Consider the following 16967-nt stretch of genomic DNA (forward strand, 5'->3'; position numbering starts at 1 on the left):
CCTATCGGGCACCGCTCTGAGCTCATCTCATCCAAACACCTTCACTTTGTTCATTTTCTTTCATCAGCCCTTCTTCTGTTTGTGTCCTTTGCTGCTTGCTATTCTTCTTGACCTTGTCTCCTTGTCCCTCTGTCTGAAGTTGTTTGGGCCATACGCTCCTTCAGTGCTCGCAGTCTGTTCTTCTGTCTGCTCTCATGCTACCTTCATTCATCAGCCTCAGAAGTAAATCTCATCCTCTCCACAGGGTGATCTTTCATTTCCTCTCTTCATCAGCTTTTACTTCTTCTTTGTGTTCATGTTGAGTGAAGTGGCTCTTGAGGCTATTGTGGCCAGTGCGTTCTTGTTGCGGTAACATTTCTTCTTCTTATGCATCTTGTGTGATCTCTCTGTGTGCTTCATTTTATCAAGGCACTAAAGTTTCTTTTCATCTAATCCACTTTCGTTTTTTCACCTTCTCATCTTCCGCTCTCATCTTTGTTTCCAGTGGAACACCAAAGCGTCACCTTCTGACTCAGCCACACCGTTGTCCTCTCCTTGTGGCTTCTCACCACCTTTTTTCCTTCCATGCTTTTCTTCACCCCTTTGGTGTTAGTGCTGTCTGTTCGCAGTCACATGCTGTGCTTTTTTCAACTCTGTATTTAAGCTCCCTGTGCGCTGTCCTCTCCTCATCTCCCTCTTGGTTCCGTACGTTTTATTTCTGTACAGACCGAGCAGGCTGCCCTCACTCTTTCCACCGACGGTCACGGTCAGAGAGTCAGCGAGTTTGTTTTCCAGATGATTGTCTGTGGGGGTTAAGAATATCATGTATATATGTGGTTTTTTTCATGTGGCATCAGTGGCATCTCTTTCATATTGAGGTAATATTGATGTGCAGGATGAGGAAGAGTTTGACCAGCAGAGCCACAAGCTTTTTTATGTGGGTATTATATCATGAGCAGTGTCTGACTACACTTATGGATTTTGTATAAACACACACATACTCTATTTTACTCCAGTATGAAGACATGCCTAATCCTATTTACAATAATAATTAAAAAAAAGTTTTCTTTGACAATTGGAAAGAAAACTGTTTTAAAAAAATACACTTGGTCCACTTAGATGGAGTTAAAGTGACAATACCATTGATGATGGAATGATATGACCACTCCAGTTTGATTTGTTAAGTCTAGTGATATTTGGTGGGCACTGTGTAACAAAGGTTAACTTTTTTAGGCCACTTGAAAGACAATATTTAGTCGTCCTACAATGTCCTCCAGTGAGCAGAGAATGACAAACACTTGACAAACTGTAAAACATTTTACACATTTGAGATAAGACAATTATGTGTTACACCTCCTCACTGAGCTCGCACAATGCATAAGCAATATATCAATGTATATATTGGAATTTTGCTATATTGCTATTGATGAAAATCATATTGAGATCATCGTTTTATTGCCCAGCCCTGTCAAAACTTTGGACGTACTTTACTTAATCCTTCCTGTAGTTCAAAAATATTTTTCACAAGATCAGTTGAACCAAAAAAACATGGTTGGCTGAAGACCTCATTAACCGCCAGCACATCCTAATTATCGAGCTCTTGTTTGGTATCTTCTGGTATCTCCAGTGCACTCATGTAGGCAGAGAAGAGACTCTATTAAAACATGTGTAAAAAATGAATTATGTATGCACAGAAAACAGCTAAAATAATACACAAACATATGCTAATGAGATAAAACATATTTTAAAACAATACAAGCTCAAACCTAACAAAACACAAGCTTACATGCAAAAACTTGCACAGTACTAGGCAGTGGCCTGTACTCAGGGCTCAGGATAAGGAGGGGGGGGGGGGGGGATATACAAACACGCACACACACCAGCCAATGCTGGGACTTGAGGCATAAATGGTGGTAGTGGGAGCAGGTGTTTGTGCTGGGCAGCCTGTGGGTCAGACGGTTGGATGGATAGATGGATGGAGGTGTGTGAGGGACAGAAAGATAGAAAAGGAAGCGGGGGTGCAGCTTATCAGGCTAGGGCCAGACCACCGTGCCCCTCTCCTGCACCCAGCAGTCAGACTGGACGTGGCAAACTGCAGGCCAGCAGCACTGCGTGGGGCCTGACTGGTGAGGGGAAGCTTTGTACAGTGTGTGTGCGTGCGCGTGCGCGTGCGCGTGTGTGTGTGTGTGTGTCTAGAGAGAGCATGTTTACCCCACATACACAGTGGGAGTAGACAGGCAGGTAGCAGCCAGCAAACATACGTGCAAGCACACACATGCACGCAGGTTGAGTGCTGCACAGATGAACCACCACCAGCAGCATTGGTGAGAGTGTGCGGCTGAAATTGGTGTGTGTGTATGTTTGTGGCTCAGTGCCGGTAACACTGTGTTTCTCCTCAGCTTTTTAACTGAAAGGGCATCTTTATACAAAGGAGAATTAAACATTAAAGATAGATGGGAGCTCTACCTCTGTGGATCATGTCTGTAGCTTACAGGTCTAATATGTATCATGGTTGCTACATTGATTTTAATACTACATCTAAAGATTTGAATATTTGTCTGCAGACCTCATAACTGCATAATTTTCAATTTTACCTTTAATCAGCTTCAAAATTGACCCTTTTTAAGGTAAATAAATAGAAAAGTGGGATATTTATGTTATATTTGTCAGCCTGGCTTTGGTGACTCTCACTCTCTTTGTGTGTTTGTGTGTGCCCTTCCAGGAGCTGGTGGTTAAGACATTAATAGTGGCTGAACCCCACGTGCTGCACGCCTACCGCATGTGTCGCCCCGGCCAGCCACCAGGGAGCGACAGCGTCTGCTTTGAGGTCCTCGGCTTTGACATCATCCTGGACCGCAAACTCAAACCCTGGCTACTGGAGGTACGAGCACAAGCCTGCATGAATGTGTGTGTTGCGTGAAACGATGGAATTTTGTGTTTCTCATTCTTGTCTTGTAATTTAAAAAGCATGTTTATTTTAAATATAAAAAAAACATTTATTCATTCAGGATTTTTTAAATTTAAATTTAATTGTCATTCTTTTTCAAATTTTACTGTTACGTATTAAACCAAATTCAAACTTAATGTTTTTAATTTTTAACACACAATGAAAAATAATTAAAATAGAGTAAGAGTGTTATTCCTGTGATAATAACATTTTATTCATGGGTGTATATGACGGTGTTAGTCATTCTTGGAGAATGGAGCTGAAGTCTGTGGAATCTCACCCGTAAAGTGACAGCAGCGCCTAAACTGAAGTAATGTGGCATCAGCAGGAGGGAGGGAGTCATTGCCACACACTGACAGAAAGCATAAACACACACACTGATTTTGCTTACACACTTTTATCCCTGTTGCAGAGAAACACACACACACATACAAACACCCACACGGTCTCTAGTATGTATTTCTGCACCTCTGAACACGACCAGAGACACATTCCCATGTTAAATGAAAGGAAGGTACACAACCACAAACATGCATGCATGTACATTCACACACACAAACACCCACACACATACTTATGGAAATCCATGCATTGGCAGCAGCAGCAGATAAAACAAGACAAACACTCCTCCTCCTCATACACACACATGCGCACTCTCACTCATGCAAACACATATATACGTTCTCGGTATGAAAATATAGGTCAGGATGGCAGGTTGACTAACAAGACTCCCGCCCCTCATTCTTTTAGTGTCAGTCTCTCGAGTGTCAGTCATCCAGGAGGTGGATTCGAGTTCCAAATCCACTCCAGGTTTTCTGTCGCACCGCTCTGATGTCAGCCAGTCAGTTAAAGTGTGACCTAAATCTTTTAACCCAAAGTGGCTGTACACCCCCCCCACAGACCCACACACAACCCCTCCGCCCCCTTCCCACAAATTGACTCAAGGATGGGATATGCCTCTGGGATAATTGTTTGTTTTTCTGCCATCATGCCAACCCAAAATAAATCTTGCGATTTCCAAAAGTCTGTGATTTGAAGGAGAGAAAAAAGAAAGAAAGGAGTGACACGTGATAGTCTGTTGTTGTTTTCAGAAGAGTCACCATGGAATTAGGGTGATATAATTACTCTATTTGACTCCTTTTGTGTGGTTGAACAGTTGAAAGGATGTACAAGAGAGAGCAAAAGTGGTGTTCCTTTTGACTGCCGGTGCACTGTGCTAGTGTGTGTGTGTGTGTGTGTGTGTGTGTGTAAATGTGTATGAGACATGGCAAACAGCCGTGAATGCAGTTGTTCCACTTCACTGGTAATGATCCCCCCTGTGCTACTAGCAGCTCTCTATAACTCTCATCAATTAACATCCTACACACAGACACACACACACACACAGATCCCTGCTTCTCTTTCACGCAACATTTACAGCAGCAATCATTTATTTCCAAAATTCGACTGATTAGTCAGGGGATAGTTACAAGCAGAGAGACCCCTTCTCCAATCCCTGCTGTCAAGCCTGAAAATGACTTTATTACCACTTTTAGCCCGACAACGTTCATTCCTATTCAGCCTGGATGCATCATGCAGCGCAGCCCGTGGCCTGGTTGCCACAAACGGTACCCCATAGCAAGCCCTCAGGTCCAGATTTAATATTTCAGCAGATCCCGTTTCAACATTCTGTGGTAAATTGAATCTATTTCAACCCATTTCACCATTTTTTACTTCTGTCACCCCCCCTGAGTTTCCAAACAGTAAAGAATTGTGTCAGGAATTGAAACGCAGTCTTGGTTTTTACAGGTTTGTTTTGAATTTGCGGACACCTCTCAGGTTTCCTTATTGGTGTCACTGTGAATTACGTGCGCCACGCCTCGTTGAGGCTTTTCCCAGACTGCTGTTCCGACAATGTCTTCCTCTTTTACTCTTTAAAACGTCAAAGCTGGTTGTCGGACATGCAAACTCGCAGCCAGGAAATGAAAGTTCAACCTGTGTAAACTCAAAGCCAGTTGGGTACCTGAAAGCTAGATGGTATCATATGTAAGGAACTGTCACTTGACATTAGTCCTGCCCTTTGTGTTTTTGTTTTTGTCTGTTGTTTTTCTGAGCGTGTGTGTGCAGCAGGCTGGGGAAGGAAAAGGAACATGATTGTCGGTCACGTCCTCCATTACACTTCCATAAAATAGCCACTATTTCTTTTTTTATTTGGGAGGAGGTATTCAAAATAGTGCAACTGAAAACTCCCGTGATTAGAGGACATGTTTGCCTCTGTGCAAGACACAATACACCGGCTCTTCGTGAGCAAAGGAGCACAAAAGGGGAGACATCATTGCAAATATACTGATAACAGATACAGATACTCAAGAGGAACAACCCACAGACAAGCCCGCACCTGCTAAATAGCTTGTTGCAGGGTTGAAAACAGAGAAGGCGAGTGAGATACTTCTCAAACCAAGGCCAGACTTTAAACAAGCGCTTTGTGCTCCGAGCGGGTGAAGAAAGAGGAGAAGAGAAGAGGAGGGAGACAGGCCTTTGTGTTGATCCTTATCTTAATTCTGCAGGGTTTTCAACACAAGTTTTACCCCCTATTGACATTCAAAACATACAGTAGGCGCACACACACACACACACACACACACACACACACACACACACACACACACACACACACACACACACACACACACACACACACACACAAATGGCTCAAATGGCGTAACCTGAGACGTTACTTTCATTAAACCGGCCCAGACGGCATCTGTGTCTCGTATAGGAAAGGCGTTACATTCAGCCGTGATCTTCACAGACACACACTCAAGTGCACACACATACACAAGTACATGTTCAAACAAACACACACACAGTTTCCTTGTACTTCCAGACTGTGGTTTGTATTGTCAGTGCCAAGGTTTTTGCTTTGAGGGTTACATTGAGTGTTTTATTTGTCTTTTAAAAAACAAAATTAAACAGATGCAAAAGAGAAATCCAAAGGAAAATGTGATTCGTGCAGAAATGAACATATATTCGGTTTAGTTCTGGAACTGCCTTGTGACATTCTCATTAATTATGCCAAAATGTGGTGCTGTCTTAAAATTGTGGTGCGTGGGTCAAAGAGAACAGCAGGCGTCTCCAAATCCAGTGTGAGTAGAGGAGTGTATTTACTCAATGGTGAAATATACAGTAGTAATGGGACAACATTATCACCCCAGCACCACCCTCCTCTGTGAGGTTTATCCACAGCCCATGTGCTGTAAGCCAGCATGACCAATGGAGGGAGGAAAACGGAAAAAATGTTTGGTGTGTGATGGGCGATGACAAGAAAAACATATATACGGTAAAAATGTATTTCTTTAAAAGTTCCAGCCTTTACATCTAAAATCTAACAAATATAACTGTTTTTCATGATGGACAAGGATCAAGGATCCGGGGCCAGACTGATTATAATCTCTGACTCAATTCGTTTAAATTCCTTTATCTTTTCTTTTTTTTTTACATTTGTTTCCCAACATGCAGCAGAAAAACGCCAACTGGTCGACTCTAACTGAGAACACACAAGTTATTGTAGCGAGCACGACTAATTAGAAACCTGCCTGGTCCGTGCAAAGTGCTTTCTCTAGTGCCGGGACCCTGAGCAGCTCAAAGGCTGGTCGGTCGGCTCCTCTGGGCCACGGTTAGAGTGTGAGAGTGTGCAAATGAGTCTGAGCCTGAATCTTGATTTGATCTATGCTGTGTTAGTGTGTGTGTTAGTGTGTGTGTGGCGCCGTGTGTGTGTCTTTGCTTGCACTATTAACACACAAATGCACTATGAGAGTTACCGCACACTGATGATACCGTTTCTATGTTGTATGCATGTGTGTGTCTGTGTGTGTACTCATTTTGATACCACTTTATAACCTTTTCATGCATAAACACTGACCTGTGTCAGGACCAGTGGACCTCATAGGGAATATTTCTGGTTCTAATGAGGCTAATTGTCATTTCTGAGGTCTTGGTTAAGGGTAAGATGTGACTTGTGGTTAGGTTAAGATTAGGCTTAGTCATGGTTAAGGTTGGGAATAAAGTTCTGTCAATGAAAAGTCCTATAAAGGCTAATTGTGTGTGTGTGTGTGTGTGTGTGTGTGTGTGTGTGTGTGTGTGTGTGTGTGTGTGTGTGTGTGTGTGTGTGTGTGTGTGTGTGTGTGTGTGTGTGTGTGTGTGTGTGTGTGTGTGTGTGTGTGTGTGTGTGTGTGTGTGTGTGTGTGTGTGTGTGACCATTCCTACCTGCCTACCATCAAACCCCAGCCCACAGCCCATCTTTTTATTCAGTCAAAGAGGGAGCGAGGAATAAAAGCAAGGGATGAAATCAACTTTTCAGAAAGATGCAGAAATAAAAGAGAGGATGATGAACCCCCCCCTGCCTCCTTCAGGACAGGTTGTGCAGAGTGATTGGCAGCTAATGAGGCGGGCATGGTTAGGTCAGCTGTGGCACAGGTTTGTTTGTGTCTCAGTGTGTGTGTTTGTGTGTGAATGGGCATTCCGACAACAGACCAACAGAGCTGCAGATGGACCGCTCCCCCCAAGGGCAGTGATTCTCCAGCCCTCCCCTCCCTCCTCTCACCCCTTCCTGCAACTTTCCTCTCTTCCAGCACTCTGTCCCCAATTGTTTCAAGATGAGTTTGGTTTGCCTGTCCATCCCTCAGAGCCAACATAATCCAGACTTCCTTTTCTTTTCAGTTCATGTGTGTGTGTGTGTGTGTGTGTGTGTGTGTGTGTGTGTGTGTGTGTGTGTGTGTGTGTGTGTGTGTGTGTGTGTGTGTGTGTGTGTGTGTGTGTGTGTGTGTGTGTGTGTGTGTGTGTGTGTGTGTGTGTCTGCGCACATGTGTTTGTGTATGTGTGTTAGTGGGGAGTAATCTGCGCTGGCAAGAGTAAACAGATGCCACGATACACACACATACGCAAAGAAACAAAACCAGGGACTTTTTTTCTTCCTCTCCCACATCCCCTGCACACACAAACACACAGTGCAAATGAATTACAAATTCAGAAAGTACTGTTAATTTCCTGTGTGGAATAAATACCGGCTTGCCGTTATGTGAGCTTTCAATTGAAATTCTATTTCATCTGTGCACAGTGAGATGAAAATTGTATGTCCTTAAAGCTAAATTTAAAGCGTAACTGTTTTCCCTGGGAGTTTTTTGGAAGCCGGATTTAGAGGTTATACTGCCTTTCAGATATTTCCTCAGGAAATCTGAGGAGATGTGTTTTCTAACCCCTGCCTACATCAGCGGGGTCGAACATTATTGTGTATTCAGGGTGATTAAGGGGGAATTTACTTGCTACCTGTGCTCTCCAAATAATTTTCATCCCCTCATGATTGAATTTTCTTGGGTGAAAAATGATAGAGGAGAATACATACAGTTGGATTTACTCAATTATCTTTCAGAGTCCCTCTTGCCCTCTTCCACCTTTCATTCTCCTTTTTTGCCTTTGATTAATCTTTTGTACTTAGTGGGATTCATTCTTATTTAAATGTCTGTGGATCACATCGTCCTTTAGCCCTGAGAGGGAGTTTTTTTTCCTTCCAAACCCTAGGTGGCAGTAGTTACCTGCAAGCCACTTCGGCTTATAAGAGGTTTATTAAAGAATAATTAGAATGATGTATGGGACTGTCTATCTCCATCCACATCCATTTTCCCGCAACATGACTATTTCATGGAATAAGTATCAAATTAGGAGTGCACAGGCCTCATATGTGGGCCAGTTGAAAACACACCCCAACATTTAGTCATTTATCATCAGGCAGGCATGGCAGACTGTGTGTGTGTGTGTGCACGCATATGATTGAAAGGAATGATACATATTGTATGTTTATGAGTGACATATGGAACTGCAGTGTGTAAGAGAAGAACATGTATATTCTTTCATATTTAAGACCGACCTTAGGTATATTTTATGGATTTATCTTGAATTTTTTTAAATACTACGGTGGGAATTACACTGTTAACGTTTTTGTGCACCTAAAATGCACCTTTTGCTTTTGTGGCTGTGTCTCATTATATCTTTGTGAGTCCTCGAAGAAAGAAAAAAAAAAGGAAACACAACACTCCCTGCACCCTGCCGGCCATTCAGTCAGGCAGGTCAGGTTGACTGTTGGCTGAGCTAAGCGTTGCCTTGCTCACTCCCAGGACCTCCACCAGGAGCTCAGCATGCCCAGCTAGAGTTTCCCCGTGTCCGACTGGACCACTAAAAACGCCACAAAAAGAACAAAACAGTGATTGATAAGACGGTTGAAACAAGAGAGCGACTTAACCGGGTGGCCAGCTGTCTGTCTTTCTGTCGCTCATGCTCTCCCTCGCTCCCTCTCCCTCTCCCATTCCGCCATTGTGCGGCAACAAACACTCCATTCTGACAGCGGTTGAACTGTGCCGATACCCTCGAGTGTGCAGGGCAGAATGGGAGGCTTGTCAAAGCAGTGGTTGTTTACACTCTGCCAGAAATAATAAGAGGGGGTCGTTTTTCTGAACCGATTAATCACAAGCTGCCCTTACGCTTGTTTGACGACTATTCCAGACACAGAATAGATGTCGATGGGGGGGAAGCAATTTGTTGCGGAAAGAAACCAGCTGATTGGTCTTGATCCATCGCTGTTGCTATGTTATCAGGGTAGTTGTGACACAAACAGAGGCCACAGGCGCAAGCTGTTTGATGCCCACAACACTCTCAACAATCATTGGAAGGAGATTTTCTTCACTGGGTTCATTCTTAATAGAAATGATAACAATGGATTGTTAGACGGAGTCGAAACGGAGTAACTGTCATATCATGGTATCAAGTGACCCTGAGGAGAATTTCCCACTTGGAAAGAATAAATAAATAGATAAATAGATTAAATAATGAAAACAATAATAACTAGAACGGCACTCAGAAGAGCCCATACCTCCGCCTAGACCCGGCAGTCCTCTTAAATTCTAACAAGCCTTACAGCTAGGGCAACATGACATTATCTCAGCTACACATCAGTGATAAAGGTTGTTAGTCCTATTTGTTACCTCAGTGGTTGAAAGAAGCCTATCCCAGCATGAAACAACATTTAAATCCAGATTTTTTATTTGGATCCACACCAAATTGCACAAACTTATAGATATCAATTTCTCAGATTTTTAAAATCAAGATCTTTGAATTATTCCCTGAAGTAATCAATGAAAATCGGGAAAAAAATGCCATATCTTGCAATGTTTAAGAAAATAATGAAGAATTCTTGGATCGACCGATCTGTCTGGATCTCCACCAAAATGTAATGGGTTCTCTCTCGGCCCATGTCCCATCCTTCCACCAAGTTTCGTGGAAATGTTTGTACCACAAGAAAGCAATGTAAAATGTGCTCGCTAAACTTCTGGCCCTTTGTTCTTTTGGAGCTTCAGTAAAGATCAGCAAAAAGACAATCCTGACCAAATGGATATCGCCCCATCACAAGTTGTATTTTACTAGTGTCTTTACAAGCAAAGGCAAGTTACTTATTCATTTCAGTCACACACGACCAGGTGCAGAAAATAAAATTGCATCATGTCTTGTACAGTATGTGAATGGTTTACAGTTCACCCTCTGATCTTTATAAGTTTATAATGAGATGATCAGATGAGGATAAACTTATCCTGTGAAAAATTACACACTGATATATTCTGTTCCTATATGTTCAATCTGCTGTGTGAGCGACTGTGATTTGAGCTACATTAATGAGATGCTGATGCTGAACTGAAGCAAAGCACGAGTTAAAAGGAGTTTCTAATCTTTTCATCTGACGCTTTTATTGAATGCGTCTTGGCGCAACCAAGGGCTCCTTTAAGACCATGCCAGAGTCACTTAAGGAAATCAGAGCGGGGGATTTGGGAGCCTGCAGGGGTTCATTAGGACCATACTGGTCCAACTTCCTGCCAAGGAGGAAACGGAGAACACAGAAAACTCAGAAAGAGAAACGAATAAGAGAGGTAACGACCGAAGAATGAGGGCCAGTGAGCGGAGTAGGGGGATGAGTGACCAGACAGAAAATGGGGTGAGAGACAGCAAGAAACAGAGTGGGAAGAGAAAGTAACCAGGAGGAGAGCTGAGAGGTGAAGGAGAGAGACGAAAGACTGAGGGAGAGCAAAGAGAGAGAGTGAGTGCTGTGATGCCAGTCTACCCCGTGACAGCTTGACACCACAAATCAAAATAAGAAATGAAGACAAGTAATGAGACATCCATCGCCAGGATCCCTGCCAGTCGGCCTGTTACCTATAGACTGCAGCACTCTGAAGCCACACTCTCTTCATTGTGGCTGTCATATCAAGGAGTGCTCTAAATGAAAACAGACCTCTTTCCTCCTTTGCTTTTGAAGTGTTTTTTATTCTTAGGTAGGGCAATGTTGGTCGAAGTGGAGCTCTGTCCTTCCCAGCACACACAGGGACGTATTGTAGACTTCATTCTATTGAGTCAGAGAGTTGGATAGGGCCTCTGTTCCTTTTTTCCCTCTTTGTGCTGGAAGACATTCATCACCTACCCCATCCTTCTGATAAATGGTTGCTGTGTAGAAAAACACACATGTGGGTGCAGGCACATACGCTCACAAAGGCACATCCATACATTTCATGTTGGTGTGGGTTGAGTAGCTCGGTATTTGTGGAGCTATCGCCTGAACAACAGGCCCAGAGAAGGTTATGCTGATAGTACATTATCTACTGTACAGAGCTGCAGCTCAGGGTCAGTTTTCATGAGCTTGCTGCTTTTTTTCACCTATGGCCTTCCTCGAATGGATACATGCACTTCAACATGAAAGCTTGTACAATCTGTATTGTACATAAATGTTCATGTTTTGTGGGTGTTTGTAGTTAAGGTGCATTGCTGATCGACAGTTTGGGAGTAGCTGTTGTTTTTTTTTTTTACTACTGCCTACCTTATAATCCAAATGAACATTCGTTCATTATTTACTTCTCTTTATTGTGGCTACCTGCCCCCCTGCTGAACACAGTCAATTCTCTTGGTTCCTGGGATCCTGGTTTTCATGTAAATATTATCATACAGCTCAAAACTCCCTCACTGTAGTTAACACCTTTGTGTCAGGATTAGTTGTGTCTGGTTCAGAAGAAGAACGGCAGAGAAAGAGGGATGGAGCTTCTAAGAGCCCCCCCCCCCGCAAACCCATGAGATGCTTCGGAAAAAGGATCTTTCGGATTTTGTCGCTCAATTTCAGCCCCAAAAAATCTTTTGGTGATCCGATGTCACACACCAATCAGTTTTCTCGGCATTCTGTATCCTCGTTCCTCATTGGCTGCTCTACGATGCACACTAAAACCTCTGATTGGCTCAGTGCTGCTCTACTATCAAAATCCCAATTTGTGATTGGCTGTTGTGCTGGATTGATGCACTCAACTGTATCCAACTGCTTTTTTTTCTAAAGGAAGATACGAACAAGACGAATGATGTTTCTGACACGAATACTCACTCTGACTGCAGATTAAGGCGACTGAGAGGAAGGAATTTGCAGCTACACTTCCAAAACTGTTACTGCAGCAGTGGTTTTCATCTATAAGTCAGATTTTGTTTTTGGCATGTGGCTTTAGTCTGAGTTCACTAACAAATTGATGTAGAAACGTGTAAAATGAAATCAAAACCAACATTTAAATCTGGTGACCTTCTGGACGCAATGAAAGCAAAACTGCAATTAGATTACCTACAGATGTAGATATATGGGGTCATATTAAGTTGCAAAAGAATTTGGCAGTTGTTAGTTCTGTCACGAAAATAATTTGAAAAAGTGAGGCTAGATCATTCAACAGTCTGACTAAAGCTGCTTTCAGACAGGTTCACACATTTTCCTGGAGAGGCTGCATGTGAGAATGCACATTTTTCAGAACTCTTTTTGCCAGCCCACCTAGTAAAATGTCTGAGTGAGCTCATGTAACAATAGAGTTGGAAAAAAAAAATTCTGAAAACACACAGCGAGTGAGTGGGCTTGTAGATGATGTTTCTATCACGCAGTGGACATGAAACTAGAAGAATAAAAATATCTCAGACGTTAACTTGTAGCAAAAATAAACATTACAAATGAGTCGGTAGCTTCTTCTCAGCTGAATGTTTTATAAATGTTTCTTTTGTTGTGAATGCATTTGACCTGGACATCCTCCTGCTATGTTTTTCATATGTGAAAGGTAAAGTCCGGGAAATGCCTCAACCCAATTTTACTGGAATTAATGTCTGAAAACAGCTTAAGTTAACAACTGCTTTTCAGGCCAATATAAATTTCCAAGCAAATCTCTTTGGTTATCTTAACCTTGATGCCCTTGTTCACCGTTTTCATTAAATTCTTCTTCAGAGTACTTACAACAATAACTACACGTGTTCAGATAATTTAAAATGAACATGCACAGCATCTCGGTGAAACAATCTGTTACCCAGTTCTTTTATATGGCCCCAATGAGGTTTTCTGACCATTGCCTGAACCTTGCTCATGGGTTAGATTCAGTATAATGATTCAATGAACTTGTTTCAAGTCAATGTTCTCTTTCTGTGCTGAGGAGATTCATTCAGGATCCTCACATGTACTAACTTATGCTTACACAAACAACACACCATTATGAAAGCCATTACTATTAAAGCTAATACTAATCAAATGATATTAAAACGAGCCACTCATACTGTTCTTCCACATAAAAAAGGTGGTTTGAGCGTTTGAACAATGTTAGGAGGAGACATGACTTGTCTCGACAATCAAGGTTTATCAACCCGAGCCAGCATTTCGTTCGGCATCTGTTGCGTAGTCATTTTAAATTAACCCCATGGGAGGAGACCATTCCAATCACAGTTGCCAGTTCATTCACCCTCCCGCTGCACTCCTCTCTCTTTTTCTGGTTCTTTTGTTGTCTCACATAATCTCTTTCTCACCTTGGGAGACAGACGTGGGGGAACGTAACAAAGAGTAAAGGGGAAGAATTGATTTATTGTGTCAGGTATAATAACTGACATCTGAATACCTTGCACTGGTGCTGGAAAGGGTTCAGTTAAGAAAAGGTAACCTGTTCTTGAATTTTTCCCCAGGGTGACACCGGCTTTTGTACCTCAAATCACAGGTTGCTTATTCTGTTCCTGATTGTATATGACGGCTCGGAGCTGAGTGGTGGTAATTTCCTGATGCGCACAAAGAGATTATCACTGGCACCGGCAGAGATCGGTGTTGCATTGTGTAGCTGTGGCGGGCAAACGTAGGTTACAGAGTCATGGACCGCTTGCTGTGGCTGGGTCGCTTCTCTGGTGACAGTGACCTACACAAGCTGTTCTCATTCATACTCACATCATGGACTCTTCTTCAGGCACTTGCATTCACACATCAGTGTCAGACAGGATTTATGTCCAGGCAAAGGCTAACAGTTCCAAAACGTCCCTCAACGGGGAGAAAAGCCTTTCCATCTTTCCTCCACCATCTCTCCTTTCTTATGTGAACAGATCACTCTTTTACAAAGATGCCCTCAATTCACTCCTGTATTTGCATAGCATTTCTGTCTGCTGAGTTAAAAAAAAAAAAGAACAATAAAGATGAAGTTGAACCCCTCCAAGAATATTCTTTGAATCTCTCTCTCCTCTCTGACAGATCAATCGAGCGCCGAGCTTCGGGACCGATCAGAAGATTGATTACGACGTGAAGAAAGGGGTGCTGCTCAATGCTCTCAAACTCCTCAACATTAGGTACTGTTCTCCGGGGTCTCACACACACACACACACACACACACACACACACACACACACACACACACACACACACACACACACACACACACACACACACACACACACAGAGACGCAGACAGACACATGAATCGTATTAAGTTTCATGCAGGCAACGCTCGCATCAAACTTTCTTTTACAAGGCTCCGATTCCAAAAGATTCTTTCAGTTTGCTTTATTTGGAAACCTAAAACTTTATATGGACTATATATTTTATACAGCACTGTTCAGTCTGTATCTTGTTTTGGTTTTAGATTGATGACACAATTGTGACATAAGCTTGAGACCACCACCCCCCCCCCAAAACAAAACACATCTATCTGTCTGTACAACTGTCTGTCGGTGTGCTGTAGTAGATAAGAAGACATATAATGGCCAAGGCAAAAAGCTGTGGCTCTATTGTGTGCTTTGTTCACCCTTCACTGATATGCTGTGTGTGTGTGTGTGTGTGTGTTCTCTTTACGTCTGCTACCTTATGCTATCTGTGATTTTGAGTCAGCATTGTTTACACTGATCTGTATATTTGTATAAGCTTCCTGTGTTGGTCTTTTACTTTGCATTGTGGGCGATTTGTTTGTCTGTGTAGGTTACGCACACTGTCATTCTCGCCGTATAACGTGTTCCTTGTCCATGTAGTGTGTGTTTGTGTGTGTTTTCGCTGGAATGCTTTTCTGTCCCCTGGCTACAGTGAGTCCGACCGCTGATTGATCATCGTACACCAGACCTCTGGATATCTGCTCTCTTTTTCTCGTTTTCTCTCCCTGTGCTTGTCCTCCTCTTACTGCTCTAAATATAGTCTCAACTCTTCTAGTCGCACACATACACAACCCCCCCCCTCCCCACACAAACACACAATGGATCAATTACATGCAGCCCCATACATCTAGCTTGGCCAAATGTGGTGCGTGGTGCAGTCATCCCACATAAAAACCTGCTCCATCCTCCTGCCCGGCTTCAGTCGGCACAAACAAATCTCTTATCAAAATGATTTGTTTCGTGGCTGATGTTTGCTGTGTTCCCACAGATTAAAAGGGGAGATTTGATTATTTCACGACAAATAAATCGTAGGAGGCCTTGAAAGGCGGTGGGGAGCTTTTTCCACTGGACAAACTGCGTATGTTCACGCTGGAGTGAATGAAGGCTTTGTTCTACCTCACTCACTTCTTCCTTATATAGTAATGGCTTTGCTTTCCAAACGGGAGGGGCAGGCAGTATGCAGAGGTAGGGGCCGCTCTCAACTCAGTTTGCAGTGCCGACTGTATCAACATGGGATCAATTCAGACCCGGCCGGGCATGGACATTGATAAACCTCAGACCCCCAACGGCACTCAATATCCAATTTAAAGGGCCAGCGATTGACTAAAATGAATTGCCCTTTCTCCAGACTGCAGTGGCCCACTTGTTCAGGATTAGCTGTCTGGTCCTGTTCGTCCTGGGCTTGTTGGTTTATTTGTGCCCCTGCTCCATCTTTGTCTTTGTACTGTTGCATGTTATGTGCAGGGTTTTCTTTGTTCAACCACAATGTGACGATCTAAAGGCAAATTCAGGTCAGTCTATTTGTTAGGGATGAGGCCTGCACACTGCCGAGCTTCATCATACTGTAGTTTTGCAGAATTCTTAAAAATATTTTTCTGTGGATGACGTTTGTTCTTTACTGAGCAGGGTTTAGTGCTTCAAGATCCTACAAGACCTTCTGCATGCAGAAGAATCTGACAGAAACAGAGCCAAAGATGTGAAGTTTTATTTTTGAAAAAGGGAGAAGTTGAAGAAAATCTGATGTAATCGTTTTTTTGCTGTGATCCCAGACTGTGTGTCTTTTAACTCTGCATTGTGTTGACTCTTCTTACTCTTTGTTTGCCAAGGGCCAGTGATAAGAAGCGTAACCTGGCCCAGCAAAAGGCAGAAGCTCAGAGACGGCTCTACGGACACGGCTCCATGAAGAAGCTCTCAGCTGCTTCTTCAGACTGGGAGAAACAGCGTCACACACTTGAGAGAAGGAGAGAAGAACTGGTAATACACAAAGAAAAGAATTGGTTTAAAAGTTATAATTCACTTCGGAAGTTAGTGAGCAAGATTCTGCTTCATGTTTATACTGTTACAGTACATATATTCTCTCTGCTGGCTGCTGACCAACTGCAGTGGAGCACCTGGCATCTTAAGCACCACTGCAAGGTGTTTTAGTTATCATAATATTTATAATAAAGCACATTAGAGAATGTTGCAGCCTGCTTTTAACACTTGACCAAGCTAAAAGAAAAAATTACTCATTGAACCATTTCATATGGAGAGCAATGCATGCTGGTTTATTTCTCTGAGCTACTGGTAG

General features: G+C 42.9%; 1 protein-coding gene across 6 annotated transcripts in view; it reads left to right on the top strand.

Moving 5' to 3' along the window:
- The window catches only part of ttll7 (tubulin tyrosine ligase-like family, member 7), a 71808-nt gene that overhangs the window by 19890 nt on the left and 34951 nt on the right, over nt 1-16967 (top strand). For all 6 annotated transcript variants that reach the window (XM_034582415.1, XM_034582414.1, XM_034582416.1 and 3 more), the window contains exons 9-11: nt 2702-2860; nt 14508-14602; nt 16504-16651. In XM_034582415.1, coding sequence (XP_034438306.1) covers nt 2702-2860; nt 14508-14602; nt 16504-16651 — 402 coding nt within the window. The remainder of the gene's footprint in view (nt 1-2701; nt 2861-14507; nt 14603-16503; nt 16652-16967) is intronic.

This window comes from Hippoglossus hippoglossus, chromosome 4 (genome assembly GCF_009819705.1).
Source record: "Hippoglossus hippoglossus isolate fHipHip1 chromosome 4, fHipHip1.pri, whole genome shotgun sequence".
NCBI lineage: Eukaryota > Metazoa > Chordata > Actinopteri > Pleuronectiformes > Pleuronectidae > Hippoglossus > Hippoglossus hippoglossus.